At 35.8% G+C, this 17035-nt stretch overlaps 1 protein-coding gene across 1 annotated transcript in view; it reads left to right on the top strand.

The window, feature by feature from the left end:
* Positions 1–17035, top strand: part of ABCC8 (ATP binding cassette subfamily C member 8) — a gene marked incomplete at its 3' end in the record, with an annotated part of 78484 nt that overhangs the window by 57499 nt on the left and 3950 nt on the right. The window contains exons 27-37 of the mRNA XM_081327064.1: positions 1986–2143; positions 2470–2562; positions 4670–4772; positions 6148–6261; positions 6581–6701; positions 7172–7302; positions 9880–9958; positions 13511–13619; positions 14234–14337; positions 16204–16337; positions 16491–16553. Of these exons, the coding sequence (XP_081183190.1) occupies positions 1986–2143; positions 2470–2562; positions 4670–4772; positions 6148–6261; positions 6581–6701; positions 7172–7302; positions 9880–9958; positions 13511–13619; positions 14234–14337; positions 16204–16337; positions 16491–16553 (1209 nt within the window). The remainder of the gene's footprint in view (positions 1–1985; positions 2144–2469; positions 2563–4669; positions 4773–6147; positions 6262–6580; positions 6702–7171; positions 7303–9879; positions 9959–13510; positions 13620–14233; positions 14338–16203; positions 16338–16490; positions 16554–17035) is intronic.

The following is a 17035-nucleotide window of genomic DNA, read 5'->3' as shown; positions in this document are numbered from 1 at the left end:
CATTTTAGCGTTTCTAGTTCTTTGCTGTCATTGAGAACCCATTTGCCTTCCAACTCCAAAGCAGTCTCTCTGTGATTGGAGGAGGACTTTTGAATATTAACCAATAAAATTGCTTCATCCTTAGATTACCTTCTTATAGCCTGACTCTTAGGCAAAGTATACCTATTCTGCAATAGGGTCATCCCCGTTTAAAATTTCATTCAACTATCAGGCATTACTTATGTAGAAAGGTAAAGGTTCCCCCGCACATACGTGCTAGTCGTTTCCAACTCTAGGGGCCGGTGCTCATCTCCGTTTCAAAGCCAAAGAGCCAGCGCTTGTCCGAGGACGTCTCCGTGGTCATGTGGCTGGGCATGATTAGATGCCAAAGGTGCACGGAACACTGTTACATTCCCACCGTAGTGGTCCCTATTTTTCTACTTGCATTTTTACTTGCTTTCGAACTGCTAGGTTGGCAGAAGCTGGGACGAGTAACAGGCGCTCACTCTGTTACACAGCACTCAGGATTCAACCCCCCAAACTGCCGACCTTCTGATCAACAAGCTCAGGGTCCTAACCCACTTAGCCACCGTGTCCCTACTTATGTATAGCTTTAATGAATAACTGGTACTGAGTTCAAGGAGCTTTTCTCCCCAAATATCTCCCAAGCAGGCTCCATCTGGCTTCCTATCCTTCAGATTTGCTACCAAATTTCTAGCCAGCATGGAAATTTCCATCCTCCTCCTAGGAAATCCACTGAGAAAAGTATCTAATCTCTACTTATGAACAGAGAACAGGATGAATCTCTTTGAATTCCGCAAGGCTTGCTCACAGTTTATACTAAACAGATGAACAATCTCCTGAAAGCTGCAGTACATAATACAGTTGTAATGATACATAATGCACAACATATACAGTACTTAAATCATTTTTTCCTACTCCTTTGGTAAAAAGCTGTTTCTGCATATAATCTCAAATAGCTGTTGTTCCCCACACAGACACACACACACACACTGCTTGATCCCTTCTCCTGGATTAGTCTCCAATCCACTTCTCTTTTCATCTCTTCTAGCTGTAAATCTCGCCCAGCCAATTCACTGATGACACTGCCTGCTCTCCCTCCTTCTCCCTCTCCCTCTCTCCATCGGCTGAGCTTTCTGGGGATTCTTCTGGATTCTTTGTGTCTCTCCCTGTTAGCCTTGTCTCTCCCAATAGAATCTCAGGAGGGCAAAAACTGTAGGATTTTTTCTCTTGATCATTCAGTAGTCATCTTTCTTCCCTAACTTTAAATCTTTGGCTCTTAATATCTTTATATTTGAATTAATTTTAACTTTAAATTTAACTAAATTAAAAATTTTAATTTAAATTTATTTCATAGGCTGCTGCTTCCTAGCTAGCTTAACCTCTCCTTTCCCCCTCTTTTTCTTTGCCATGTCTCCAAGGTTAAAGACTCCTTTCTCCCCTCTGCAGGTGTGTGTATCTCTGTTTTTCTGGATGTACCCATAGCTCCACACCTAACTTATCTAAATTTCATTTATTGCCTCTCTACTCTGTGGGATAATTCACCTCCTCCCTAGAAGTCTTGATTTTTTGATTTTTGAAGTTTTGATTTTCTTCCTAATTCTAAACTGTCCAACAACTGGCAATTTCATCTTTTCCTTGCTCTCATTTCTCATCTGAATTCTTCCAGACCTTGCACAAGATCCTTATCACCCACTCTTAATTCTTTGGGTGAAATCTTGCCTTTTTGCACCAGATTCATTTATTTCCAAACTCTGCTGCAACCCACCAGGTAAAATATATCAGAGTAATCAAGCTCTAAGTGTAAAAATTTCAATAGAATCCATATTTATTTTGCTGAAAGGCCTAAAGTCAAATATTCAGAATGGGTGTGATTTCATTCTGAACTAGAGAAGGTCAAATAGAACTGCTGATTTCAAAGACTTAATTCAAGCACATCACAGTTAACATTTATTTTTCTTTCTTGTATGTGCCTGTCTGTTTAGCATATCCCTGCTACTCTGGAGTGCCTGAGTCGTTCTACCTTGTTATGTTTATCAGCTCTTGCAGTGATTTCATATGTAACACCTGTGTTTCTGATAGCTCTCGTACCACTTGCCGTCATATGCTATTTCACCCAGAAATATTTTAGAGTAGCATCAAGGTAAGCATTCCAAAATATATTTACTTTATGAGAAGAACTGGTCTCTTTATATGAAGCTAATAAATATGTATGTGTGAGAGAGAATCCATCTGGAAACACAAATGAAAAAAAGTCACAACTAATCCCTTTTAAGCTCTTGAATATTCTGTTGGGACCATCTATCTTGTTTTTTACAATTTTAACAGGTTCTCATTGTAGATTACATATCTGGATTGCTCAATTATTTTGCTTGCATAATAGAATGCAACCCTTCTGAATTTCAAGCATTACAGGAAAAAATGGATGTTCTCACACATTTCTTATAAATTAATTAATTTTTATTTTAGGGATCTACAGCAGTTGGATGACAGTACACAGCTTCCGTTACTTTCGCACTTTTCAGAGACAGTGGAAGGGCTAACAACTATACGAGCATTCAGGTATTTCGTTTAAATCTGCATACTTCTAATATTGCAAAAAATAAACTGGTTGTGTTCAGACTTTAATTTAATTCTTGTCATCATAGAACCAACTAAGTGAAGCAGTATGAGTGATTATGCAAAATTAAAATCCCTTTTGGATTTAAACTGTTAGTTTAGCGATTAACCTGAAACATCAAGTATTACTGAACAATACCATCAAATTTGCTGAGTTAAACTTTTCGAGTCCAGAAAAAATAATATTTAAATAATTGTCAGAGATAAAAACTTCCTCTTTTTTTACTAAAGTGTAATTCCATTACATTTTTCAAACAGCCAAATCTTGAATTATAAATTGGAGATAATTTAGCATGATACAACAATGCTACTAATTCAGGTAGTCCTTGCTTACCAATTGCCTTATTTAACAACTATTGAGATTTACAATGATGTTTTTTAAAAAAAATAGCTTTGCAACCAGTCCTCTCATTTGTAACCATTGCAGCATCCCATGGTCATGTAATCACCCTTCAGAAGCCTTGCAACTGGCTTACATTTATGACCATTGCAATGTCCCACAGTCACATTATCGCCATTTGTGTTCTTCTGAAACTAGCTTGTTACAGAGTTAATCAAGAACACACAAGTAAAATTACAGGTTGCAGTAAGTGACTATGGTGATTCACTTAGTGATTAAATGGGAAGTCACATAAATCCATTGTGGTCACATGATCTTCCACTTAGCAATGGAGTTGCTACTCCCTGTTGTGGTTACCATGTGAGGACTAACTGTACGATTTTATAGATATCAAGAATAGAGTTAGGAAAAACATCAGTTGTTTCTATCAAGTTGGTTATAAGCATCTTCTTTCCAGGACTCACTTTGTTTCATTAATCTGAGACAACATTTTTCTTGGGAAAACGTTTTCTTTCTATGTGTTGATTCATTAATATGCACATTAAATTAGATAGAGGATTCTTCCTAAGTTTCTGCAATTGAATGAATTGTGAAATATAGGTTGTATATTTCAGTTTAACATTTAGGAACTGGGGGGGGGGGAATCAGAAACAACACAGTATGTCTCCAATACAAAATCCCAGTTTCCAAAAGTGTAGCATCCTACAGTATTTATGCTGATGTGCACTGAGTCATCATAGCTTGCAAACTATTTTCAGTTTTATGAACTCCCTGAGTAGCAACAACAAAATTAGTTCTATATTTATGTTTTAATTACTATAATTATGACACTAATTTTTCCTGCTAATTAGCCTTTAACATTTATATGTTGACAAGCAAATTAGACCGACTGTTACATTATGTTTTTAATTGTTGATTACTTTCTGGTTTTGATTTTAGTTTTCCCCTCATGGGAAGAAGATAAAAATGCTCTAACCAATAATGAAAATCAATATGCAGCTCTGCTGGGATCAGTCATTTCCCTCATGCTACTTCCCTTATGCTATCATTGGGTTAAAATGTCTTCTCCAGATTTCAGATTTTGCCTAAAATAATTGCTGGCAGGGCAAATTCCTCCAAACTGAATTAAAATTAGCTGATACACCTCTAACACAAATTGAACTAGACTTTTATCAGTTCCTGTATTTCATTTACCATCAAGCGCCTGTGGGGAACTCAGCTATATTTAGATATTGTTTTCAGCTGCCTTATGTGCTGTAGAAGTGACATTTGAAGTTTGGATTCTAATCACTAAGCAAAGAACTCAGATCTTGAGTTTCTAAAATTAGCTCTGTAGTAAAAACAAGTTAAAAAGCTAGTTAGCACTGCTTTGCTTTATTTAACTTCGTGCTAACAGTTTCAGATTGTGATAGCTGCACATTTTACAAATATAGGCTAATATTTCACCAGCGCTGCATGCTATTATCAAAACCCTACCTCTTTCCTTTCCTCCTCCATATAAATGTACTCTATTAAATAAGTGCTGCATAAAGCCAGCATTTACCTATTACTAAATGAATGGTGAGTAGCAGAGAAATATGACACAAATTATTATTTTACCTAGTGTGTCCTATTTTCAGAATTGAATACTTTCAACAGAAGAGTCTTAAAACACCATAAGTATTAAAATAACCACTGTATTCATCTGTCTTTTTTTATATGTATATAAAGGTATGAATCCCGGTTTAAACAGAAGCTTCTTGAATATACGGATTCTAACAACATCGCTTCCCTTTTCCTTACAGCTGCCAATCGTTGGCTGGAAGTTCGCATGGCAAGTATCTTACTCTGGTATAAAATTATATAAATGTCCCCTGCCCCAATCTTTTCTCTCTTTTTTTACAAGATGCGTCATTCTTATGATCTTATTTAGGATTACCAATTGATTTTAAATAGAAGGCCTATATTTGTAGCAATTGCACCAAGCAGTATTCAGAAGCTAAAGGCTTTTGTAGCCAGGAAATTCTTAGCTGACTTGAATTTATTAAATTAAAGAAAGAAAAATCTGACAAGGTTAAACTCTTCCTATTAAAGGAAGCAAAAAATTAATATGTTTCTGTAAGTTCTTATTGATACATTACAATGCTGTTTTATTATATTAACAGAAGCATATCATACCAAGCGAACTAGAATCAAATAATCCTCATTCAGCATGCTATTTTTATGGTATTTATGTAGCTACTAGCCAAACGATCTTCACTGGCTGCTAAACATAATTTAAGATTTAACTGGTATTATTGCGCCTCATTTTGGATGAGCTTCTTAACACAAACATGGGGCTCTTCTGAATGATAATATACCAAGCTTCTCTTTTAGGTCATTACATAGATGCTTTGTATTCAACCCACTGTGGCTCATGAAAGTAATAGGCTAAGAGTCTGGAAAACATCATCCTGGGGAAGGTTGCACTGTGAAAAACCAATCCCTACATGTATATAATTATTGTACATATCTGGAGTACAATTAATGTTCCTAGATAAAATTCTAAAATATTTTTTCCAACAAATTCTGAATGAGGAACTCATTGGAGAAATAAGTGTTTACTAATAATCGTTTTGCTTATTTAGTCAGAAAGCAGACATCCTTTTGGTTCTTTTTGCCTATTTTTGGACAATGTAATATCAATATAGAGTTTCAAATCCTCCTCTGTTCCTAACATGTTACATTTGTTAAATAAGACTTTGAAAGAAATTGGTTTGGGCATATTTCTTTCATTGAATCTTTAGTTCAAAGACTAAAAACCATTTAATTTTTAATCATTAAACTAAGTACCATTTTAAAAAATGATATATATATAGTATATTCTGAACATCGAAATAATTATATATTTCCTGACAGCAAGCCAAATGACACAAATAGAATATATATGGTATTCTCTGTGCAATGGGAAAATTGGTATAAGGTTCAACTGGGGAAACACCTGTTCAAATCCTTATTAAACCACAATTGTTATTGGGCTAATTCCTGCAGTGGTTCTCTAGCCTGTCTTAAAACTCAGCAGTTTTGCAAAGATAATATAAACAGGAAACGAACTGGGTTCCCTATTTAAAACTTCTTGTGGGAAGGGCTAGGTAAAAATGTAGTGAAGAATAAGAACCGTAGTACTTTCTTGGATACTGGGATTTCTCACACACTTCTTATTTCTTTAGGAATATATTGGAGCATGTGTGGTGCTTATTGCAGCAGTTACATCTATTACCAGTTCTCTAAAGGATAATATCTCTTCAGGTCTTGTAGGTTTAGGATTAACCTATGCTCTGATGGTAAGTGAATTAAAGAAAAGATCCCAAAGGGATGCAATGTGCATTTCTCCCAAATATACAGCATGTAATACATTGCATGCTGAATTCACTTGGATAACTTTATTTGGTCAACAATTCTGACATACATTTCCAATAATTTTATTCATATGAACAGCCTGATGTTATAGATTGGTGTGGAAGAACTACAAAATATTCAGACTCTTGCATAAGGAGACTCCTTTTCTTTTGGGAGTAGAAAATTGTGGTGGACAGTCTTCAAAGGATCTTCTATTTTACATGTAAACTGAAAATACTGATCTTACTTAGGTATTTATTTTAGGTGTCTAACTACCTAAACTGGATGGTTCGCAATCTGGCTGATATGGAGCTTCAACTGGGAGCTGTGAAAAGACTCAATGGCCTTATAAAAACGGAGGCTGAAAATTATGAAGGGCTGCTTTGTGAGTATGTTGTATGACTAACAGACATACCTGTTTAAATTACATTTAATTTTTTTATTATTATTATTTTAATCCCATTTATATCCCGCCCTTCTCCGAAGACTCAGGGCGGCTTACACTCTAAGCACAAATCAATGTGCTTAGCAATAGCCTTCATTCTATGTATATGCCTGCTTATTAGGGCTTTCGCCCCCCCCCCAGCAGCATTATTACAAAGTCAGCTTATTGCCCCCAACAATCTGGGTCCTCATTTTACCTACCTCGGAAGGATGGAAGGCTGAGTCAACCTTGAGCCTGGTGGGATGCGAACCTGCACTAATTGCAGGCAGCTGGTGTTACTTAAGGAGGCATTAGCCCACTGCTCCACCAAGGCACTGGATTTTTTTGAGAAAGATTATGTTTGCTGCCAGTGGTTAATATATACATATAAATAAGCAAATGGACGAATGCTGTTTTCTTTTTGGATTTAGCTCCAGCGCAGATTCCTCAGAACTGGCCTGATCAGGGGGAGATTCAAATACAGAATCTGAGTGTCCGCTATGATAGCACTCTGAAGCCTGTGCTAAAACATGTCAGTGCCCATATCTCTCCAGGACAAAAGGTAATACAAATATTTATCATGTACATTAACGTATTTAACAATTAAACTCAATTTAAATAAAAACTACATCCAGCAGACAAAAACAGGCAATTGTTCCAGAAACATATTCCTTAGATTAGAGCTGTGAATATAAAAATAATGCCTTCTCACTCCATGAGTGGTCTGCATCTTCCTCAATATTACGTCCTCTGCCAGAGGCCTAGGAGTCTGAGGGTTATGGAGAGTATTTTAGCTGTTCCTTAGCACTGCACTCTTCTGGACAGAGCTCTGACGTCATTCTTGGGATCTATTGGAGCCACTCTCCCAGCTTAAGAGTCACAATCCTGAGTGATCTTACTACTACTGGGACCACTTTGGCTTTTACTCTCTAGTTCCTCCTTCAGGGCCTTATACTTTTCCAGCTCCTCCTTCATTCCGAAGTTGCTGTCACTTGGCACTGCTACAACATATAACACTACAGCTTTCTTCTACCACAATGTTTGGTTGATGGCCAGTACCTGCTGTACATATGGATCTGGAAGTCCCACAGGGGAGGGAAGGAGATAGTGACACATAGAGAGAATTTTGTCCCTTGACTCAGTTTTGATTCCTGGCAACTGCCTGGACTAGTCCCTACAATTTTCTTGGCAATGTCCTTAAGTAGTTTGCCCTTGCCTCCTTCTCAGGACTGAGAGAGAGAGAGAGAGTGGACCAAACTCAACCAGTTGACTTCATGTTCAAAACAAAACTAGAATTCAGGGTCTCTCACTTTCTAGCCTGGGGCCTTAAGCAGAACACCAAATTGGCTCTTATTTTAGTAATAGTGTTATAAAATATTTAGTAATAGTGTTATATAATAGCCTTGACAAATACTTAACATATATATATATATATATATATATATATATATATATATATATATATATATATATATATATATATATATATATATATATATATATATATATATATATATATATATATATATATATATATATATATATATATATATATATATATATATATATGTTAAATGCTTGTTAACTATTTAGATTACCTTGCTAGGCCCCAAACATGGGACAAATCTTTATTTCCTGTTTCGGCCTAACCGAAGGCCATCCACAGGCAGTAGTCATAACAGTGACAGCTCATATTTGTGTAAATTTTAGATTGCTAACAAAGAATTAAAGGGAGACTGATATGCATTTCAAACTTATTTGTTTTCATCAGTCAGCCATACCCTTCTGAGATTCGAACCTGGGCTGATTGCACATTAGGCAGTTGTTTTAACCTCTAGGCCACAAGCTCTATCTCACTTTGTTATCTGAGAAGCAAGGGGAATATGTGTTAAATGCTTGTTAACTATTTAGATTACCTTGCTAGGCCCCAAACATGGGACAAATCTTTATTTCCTGTTTCGGCCTAACCGAAGGCCATCCACAGGCAGTAGTCACAACAGTGACAGCTCATATTTGTGTAAATTTTAGATTGCTAACAAAGAATTAAAGGGAGACTGATATGCATTTCAAACTTATTTGTTTTCATCAGTCATCTATACCCTATATATATATTATAACACTATATAAAGAGAACACAAGATAAGACATCCTATTATTAAATACAGTACATTGTGTTGTTTAAGTGTTCCCTTTATTTTTTTGAGATATATATATATATATATATATATATATATATATATATATGTGTGTGTGTGTGTGTGTGTGTGTGTGTGTGTGTGTGTGTGTGTGTGTTTGTGTGTGTGTGTGTGTGTGTGTAACAATGTATAGTTATCTGAAGGTAATAAAGTACACTGAACTCAATGGAAATAACTGCTGAATCTTACATAGGATAGCCCTCCTCCTATTAAAAAATCATTCTGAGATGATATTGTTCTGATGAAAGTATTTTCTGTTGTGTATCTTTGGTATTCTTACTCAGATATGTAACCCTTAGTAAATTCAGATGAACAATTACTTTCAGGTAAACATGCATAGATTTATAGTCTTACAAGATATAGCACTCAAGAGTACATATACTTTTTTAAGAAAAACCTTTGTTTTTCATTTAAGATTTTTCATTCAACTTTTTATTTTTCCAATACATCAGTTAAAAACCAATCTCTCCCTTTTTAAAAAACCTTTCAAATCATCCATTAACATTTTTTTTAAAAAAATCACATGATGTGCCATTTATTTTGTTCCTAAATTTTCAGTACATTCTGATCACATTTTGGGATGATATCTCATGCAGTAGATTTTTCTCTTCCTCTCCTGGACCAACTCTCCAAATTTGCATTAGAACAGGACTGGGTGTTTCTAGTCATGGACAGATAAAGTTGGATATAACCTCCCAATTTTTGTCTCAGGAAATTGTGAAATTAAAAGAGAAATACTGAAGTGATTAATCATTAATTAATTAATGTTGTATAGGTGCACTTTTTACATAGTAGTAGTATTCCTAATTGCAAAGTCACTTTTAATAACTTCTTATCTTCACGGGAATCTTAACCTGCCACTGACAATCTGTTTCTACTGTGTACTTTTAATACTAATCCCTGTACCATTCCTAGCTCAAATATTATTTTTTTCTGATTTGCAGATTGGAATATGTGGCAGAACAGGCAGTGGGAAGTCATCCTTTTCTCTAGCCTTTTTTAGAATGGTTGATGCCTTTGAAGGTAAATCTGTACTGATAAAGTAAACATCTCCCATTTTTGTTTTATGTATTTTAACATTGTTGGTTTTCTTTTATAATAAAGGGACCATCTGTCTTTTGTCCATTCTTCTCCTCCCCCCCCCCCGCCACCCTGATATCTCAAGAAAACATAAAATATCTTTTGCTCTATTTGCTTCTCTCAATCCCGCAAAATTAGCAAGGAGTTTCCATCTAATTTTGATTTCTAAAGTTAATTAATATATAGCATACATATATGGCTAAAAGTGGCCACATAACATTCCTGCCCATTCCAATGGAATAATGGAGTGGAAGAGATCACCCAATGCAATTGGATAAATTTTTGCCCAGCCTCTTTTTAAGGTCATCCAGTAAAGAAGAAGTGACCTACTTTCCTAACATTTAGTAGGATTTTTCCTACCAGAATGTAAGACCCAATACCCTTGATGTGCATGCAGGGATGATAAAAGAATAGTCTCACTCTACTTCTTTGTCATGCTCTTCAGGTTCTTGAAAAGAACTATCATATCTTCCCCATCATCTTTTTTCAGGGTTTAACAAGTATCCCTCAGCCTCTGTTCATAAGACAAAGTTCTCTCCTCAGCCTCTTTATCCTGCTCTACATCTGATTCAGATTTTAGTATTTCAAGGACTTGGTAACTTGAGGTGGGGGGCTTGACCAATACTGAACGCATTGGAAAGAAATCTTCCTGCAGTTTGGAAGCTACTTCTATTCATGCACAATAAAAATGCTTTTTTCTTTGTAACTGGTATGTTACATTACTCACATTACATTATTATACTCAGCGTATGATCAATTACAATTCTAAGTCCTTTTTTAAGTATTATTACCAAGCCAAATATCCCCTGTTCTATACTATGCACTAGAGTTACTTTCCCAAAGTGAAGAAATCTTCATTTATCTCCACTAAATCTCAAATTATTTTCATATACATCTTTAATTTATTAATATTATAAGAGAGAATTCTGTTTCTATTATATAGAACAGAGGTCCCAACCCCTGGTCCATGGACCAGCACCAGTCTGCAACATGCCAGCAACCGGTCTACGCAAACAAGCAAAGCCCCATCCATGGGATGCAGGCAGCACACAAAACCACACCACCTGCGGTCCACAGAAAATTCTTTCTCCATGAAACCAGCCCCTGGTGCCCAAAAGGTTGGGGGCTGCTGATACAGAATAATGTATATTATTAGCTACCCCACCTGCAAATCTGGCAGCATTCAAAAAAATTATTTTATTGTTTTATTTCATAAATTATTAATAAAAATGCCGATGAGTACAAGGGGTGAGCCTCATGTCATCCCACCTAATAGCACTATTTGATAGCAAATCATTGGTCACCACTCTTTGAGTTTGTTTTCTAGGCAGCTAGGGATCTAACCTGTACGTATGTCAAACATCTACTATCTAACTAGTTTGCTAATTAGAATGTCATTGGGTTAGGTATTTACAGTTGAGTCACTTTACAATCTGCTCTAGAATTTAGAATCTCCCAGTTTTGGGTGTCATACTGATTGGTCTGTACTTCCCTGAAATTTGGTTCCCCCCCCCTTTATTGAAGATAGGGCTGGTATTTACTTTCCTCTAGTCATCTGGTATTTCAACCCCAGGACTTCTCAAAACTGATAGTTTGGACAAAATCCTTAGCAAGTTTCTTTACTATCCTACCACCCTAAGATGTAATCCTTCTAACCTTGGACATTTGTACTCATTTGAGGTCAGTAGGCATTATCTGACTATATTAAGTTCAAGTTGGAATGCTTATCCTACAACAGCTATTCACAAATGCATGGAGGAGTACATAGTCTCTTCTAGAGAAGGTTGAGCTAAATAGGACTTGGGTAAGACTGCCTCTTTTTTGTTATTTTCAATGAAAGCTTGATATACTAGTCCTTTATCTTGAATATATCTGAAGAAGCCCTTTTTGATTTTATTTGGACCCTTTGTACCATTCTGAACACATGTGAACTATAGTTTTCTGAATAAACCCTAACACTCCAGACCAACCACATGTACTCCATAGTGCCCTATGCCTCTTCCTACATCTTATGTGACCTTTTTGATGCTCACAGTTTAATTAAGCTTTCTGTGCAACCATGTTGATTTCTTATGACATCTTTCCATTTTCCTCCTTTTGAAGTTATCTATAATTTTACTTATGACATGTCCCTTTTTAAGAACTCCTGCCTCTTTTTTCCATTAGCTTGTCCTGCTATGGAATCCCATTAATCATAGTTGATTCAAATTTACTTTTTAAAATTCCAAAATATCTGTCCACACTTGACTTCACTTTCCCTTGATATTCTGAATTTCAAGATCATGTGGTCAGTTTCTCCCTATTTTCCTTCCACTTTGTCTACTAAGCCTTACCTGTTAGTTGAAAACAAATCAAGATTAGCTGATTTCCATCCTTTAACTGCTGGTGGAAAATAGTGCCAGGAATTTTCTAGTAGGATCATACTTGAGCAGTCACTAATTAGACCAATCACTAATACTTCATGCTTTTTTTTAAAAAAAAGGTATGCAATTCATCTGCAACTTTTTTTGGGTTGTATAAGACATTTAAAATAAGTTATTTACAGCAAATAGTCTCATGGTCTTTGATATTTGATCTTTATTTTTTCTCAAATCAAAGCAACCACATTATTCCTATTTGTGCAGCTGTTTCAAAAATTGGTCTTAGCTCTTTTCCTGTGTGGGTGGATGCACAGTCACTTGGTTCCACATCTTTGCTAATGGGCAGGATTACCAATACTGTAGTGCTGCTTTTACTACTTAATCCGCTTACTTTAGCGTCGTGACATTCATTCATCTTTGGATCCATCTTTGACATTTCATGCACATATTCCTATCCTCAAAATCTTGGTTTTCATTTTTTTAAAAAAGTGATTTGTTTCATCTTTTAGATCCTTATACATAAATAATGTGAGCATCAGTATTTTCAGGATTAAAAAAACAATAGCAACAATCTTGAATCACCATCCATTTTGAATGATATTTTCCTAGTCACACTGATCCAAATCAGAATTTTCTGTTTCTGAGACTTAACAAGCTTTAAAAACATTTAATTTGGCTGGATCATGCAATACTTTATACTAGGTAACCTACAGCACTCTAGGTTAAATCTATGTCATGCTTCCATTCAGTGCTTTTTTTGTAAAAGAAAAAGGTGCCGGAACTCACACATGTCATCCAATGTGCCTTGCCTACCCTACAAGGTTCCATCCAAAAAAGGTGCCGGAACTCCGTTCTGAGCGTTCTATGAGAAAAAAAGCCCTGCTTACATTTCTCTAATTTCTTTTTATTATTAATAGGACACAAACATACTCTAATTTTCCAGTCTTGTATATCAAATTATTTTCAGTGACATATAGAGTAATCAAAATAATTATAGCTACAAGAGCATTCCACATTAACTGAATGAATTATTGTTCTGTAGTATGTATTTATTTACCATCACTGTAATCTCACATCATTAGAAAATCTGATTAACAATATTAATTTTTTCTGTGTTTTTTAAAAAAAACAATAGGAAGGATCATTATAGATGGCATAGATATTGCCAAGCTTCCTTTACAAACTCTGAGATCCAGATTGTCAATTATTCTCCAAGACCCCATTTTGTTCAGTGGCACAATCAGGTGAGTGTTCCAATGATCAAGTTTAGTCATCCAATTGTCCCAGTTAGGATAAAGAATAGTATGCAAAAATATAGTTAAATGCTGATGGAAGTTGCTCTTCCATTAATACCAATAGATAAAGAAGAGCATGAAGGAAACGGGAGATTTTAATGCTATGATGCATTTTTGGTTGAGATTGTGATTTATCATCCCTGTGTCCACAGTTCACAAGTTGCTCAAAAAAAGTGTTTTTAACTTTTCTATATGTGCCCTTTTTGAAATTTGTTTTAAATGATGTTCTGCTGAATTTTACTATAAGAATATGAGTCTAATTGTTTCTTACACTTATCCAAGGAAGCAGTTTCTACAGCCCATAAAATAAACACAGTGCACAGTATGTGTTTATTTTTGTACATTTTTATAAATGTATTCCTTCATTTAAAATGGGGATTATATCTATATGGTAGTCATGTAGCTACATTTTAAAAAAGGTTTCATTTGCTAGGCCCGTACCTTGCATTTTAAATTTTAAAATGAGACATATCAGTAGTAGTAATACATTGTGCTCACTACAGATTAACAAAAATGGGGACAAGCTTGAGTCTCTTTAGTCATTTTTATTTTTATTTTTGCAGATTTAACTTGGATCCAGAAAAGAAATGCACTGACAGCACCTTATGGGAAGCATTGGAAATAGCACAACTGAAGCATGTGGTGAAAGCATTACCTGGGGGGCTAGGTAATAATTCCTTTAACTGTGGAGAGATCGGCACTTAAAACATTTCTACTCGATTTAGCTGTTTTAGAGAGAGACCCCAATGCTAAGTGTGTTCATAATTTGCTCATTTTCTTTAGAAATATCTTCCTCCAGAAAATGGTTGGCACTAGATAAAATTGCAAAGTAATGCAGTCAAGCGATCAGGCTTTATTCTCAAAGTCTGGCTACATTACCATTTTTCAGTTTTGTCTGAAGGTTTACTTTTGGGGGCCCCGCTATGTTTCTTAAAGGAAGAAACTTCAAAGAGCTGCCATCAAGAAGTCCCTGTCTCAAGTTTATTATCTTATAGGCCATTCCCCTTCTTAAATTAAAGGTAAAAATTCCCCCACACATGCGTGCTAGTCATTTCCAACTCTAGGGGCCGGTGCTCATCTCCGTTTCAAAGCCGAAGAGCCAGCGCTTCTCCGAGGACATTTCCGTGGTCATGTGGCCAGCATGACTAGACGCCAAAGGTGCACAGAACGCTGTTACCTTCCCACTGTAGTGGTCCCTATTTTTCTACTTGCATTTTTATGTGCTTTCGAACTTCTAGGTTGGCAGAAGCTGGGACAAGTAACAGGCGCGCACTATGTTACGCGGCACTCAGGGTTCGACCTTCTGGTCAACAAGCTCAGCGTCCTAACCCACTGAGCCACCATGTCCCTCCTTCTTAAATACTGAGACTCAAAAGCATTTAGGGTGTAATACCTAAGGATCTATGCATTCAGTTGCACCTTGTAGCTCATTGGCAATTATCATGAATTGGATCTGGGAGCTTGTAGGTAGACAAGTCTGAAGATCCAGGCCCCAGTTCTCCTTTGCTTCCCCTTAGAATCCTAGCAATTATGTCTGCAATGGCTTTCAGATTGCCTTGAAGCTATTTGAAGAAATATTGTAACATCAACTAGTTTGAAATGGACTTGGAAGTGTTTATAAGTTGCAGTTTTAGAGTTTAATGTTTAATATTAAGGACAATATGAAATGATGATTGTTAAATGATAAGAAATTAAATATAGATAGATATTAAATACGATTTAAAATTATGAAATAGAAATTGCTAATGATGATTAATGAAGAAACGCAGATAGGGGGGACACGAGGAAGTCACCCGAAAATAATTAGTAAGATTAGGAATAACGGAAGCTAAGTATTCTTGTTGTATTTTTGTTGATTGTATTGTTTATGTTATGTCTTGGTTTTTTTAGGTTTTTTTATATGTATATATTTTTTTTGTTTAAATATATGTTTATATAAAAGCAATAAAAATTTATATCAAAAAAGCTTAGATCTATGTAGAATGAATAGCAGCCATTAAATTAAAATGTTACTGAGGCATAAACTCCTCTATCCATTGCACTTGTCATGATGCAGTGGGACTACGGTATCCTCAATGGGTGCAAGAAGCAGTGAGATAAAATGTCATTCCACGCCTATCTTGTCAGCTGAAGTTATCAGAATATTGGAGTTCATTTCTCCCTCCATAAGATAGTAATGAGAAAAATACTTGCAGAGATGGGGGTGGGGGGAAGGAGACAAAACTGATCAATATAATCTCAGTCCCTGGTCATGTGTCTGTTAGGCGTGGTTTTGTATGCTGGTCAAAGGGATCTATAATTGTACAAATAGTGCAATTGAGTGTGTGCATATATATATAAGGGACAGAGGAACATAATACATGAACTTGGAAATTAAATAGAAATGACATATTCAGGAATACAGGATACAGGATGCATAATATAAGTAATGCTGGTGTATGAGAAAGTGAGACTTAGAATAATGAATTGGTATAAGGAAGAAATCCATGAGTTTCCATATGACCTCCCTTCTCTAAATATTTGTTTTAATCAGATGCAATAGTCACAGAAGGTGGAGAAAATTTCAGCCAAGGACAAAGACAGCTGTTCTGCTTAGCCAGAGCATTTGTACGGAAAACAAGTATCTTAATCATGGATGAAGCCACAGCGTCTATTGACATGGCAACTGTAAGTTCAGGGACTCAAACGTTCCTGATAAATTACATAATGGTTCAATAAGGAGGCAAAATTCTTTAGTAATTATTGAAATGCTGTTCAGTGTTTCCATGTATATAAATGAGTTCATTAATTAATATAAATGTTCATTGTCTGCTTATGTAGGAAAACATACTTCAGAAGGTTGTAATGACTGCCTTTGCTGATCGTACAGTAGTGACAATTGCAGTAAGTATATTATATTTTACTGCTGAGATGTTATTGATTTGTAACTCTAAGCATGTTATTTCCTGCTTCAAAAGCATTATCCCTTTTATTTCAATTTATATAGACATATTTTGTCAAAAAACAGATCATGCCAGACAAATATTATTGTATTCTTTGCCCAGGTGACAAAATTAGTGGACCAGAGGAATGCTGTGGATATAATTTACTTGGACTTCAGTAAGACATTTGATGAAGTAGACCACAACCTACTACTTGAAAAGATAGAAAAATGTGGGTTAGACAGCATCACCACCAGGTGGATTCGTAGCTGGCTGACCGGCTGTACTCAGCATGTGGTCCTCAATGGAACTACACCTACATGGAGGGAAGTGTGTAGTGGGGTGCCCCAGGGCTCTGTTCTAGGCCCAATTCTCTTCAACAACTTAATCAATGATTTGGATAAGGGGATAGATAGGGAAGTCATCAAATTTACAAATGACATC

This window comes from Vipera berus (genome assembly GCF_964194415.1).
Source record: "Vipera berus genome assembly, chromosome: 1".
NCBI lineage: Eukaryota > Metazoa > Chordata > Lepidosauria > Squamata > Viperidae > Vipera > Vipera berus.
This window is presented reverse-complemented; position numbering and strand designations above follow the sequence as displayed.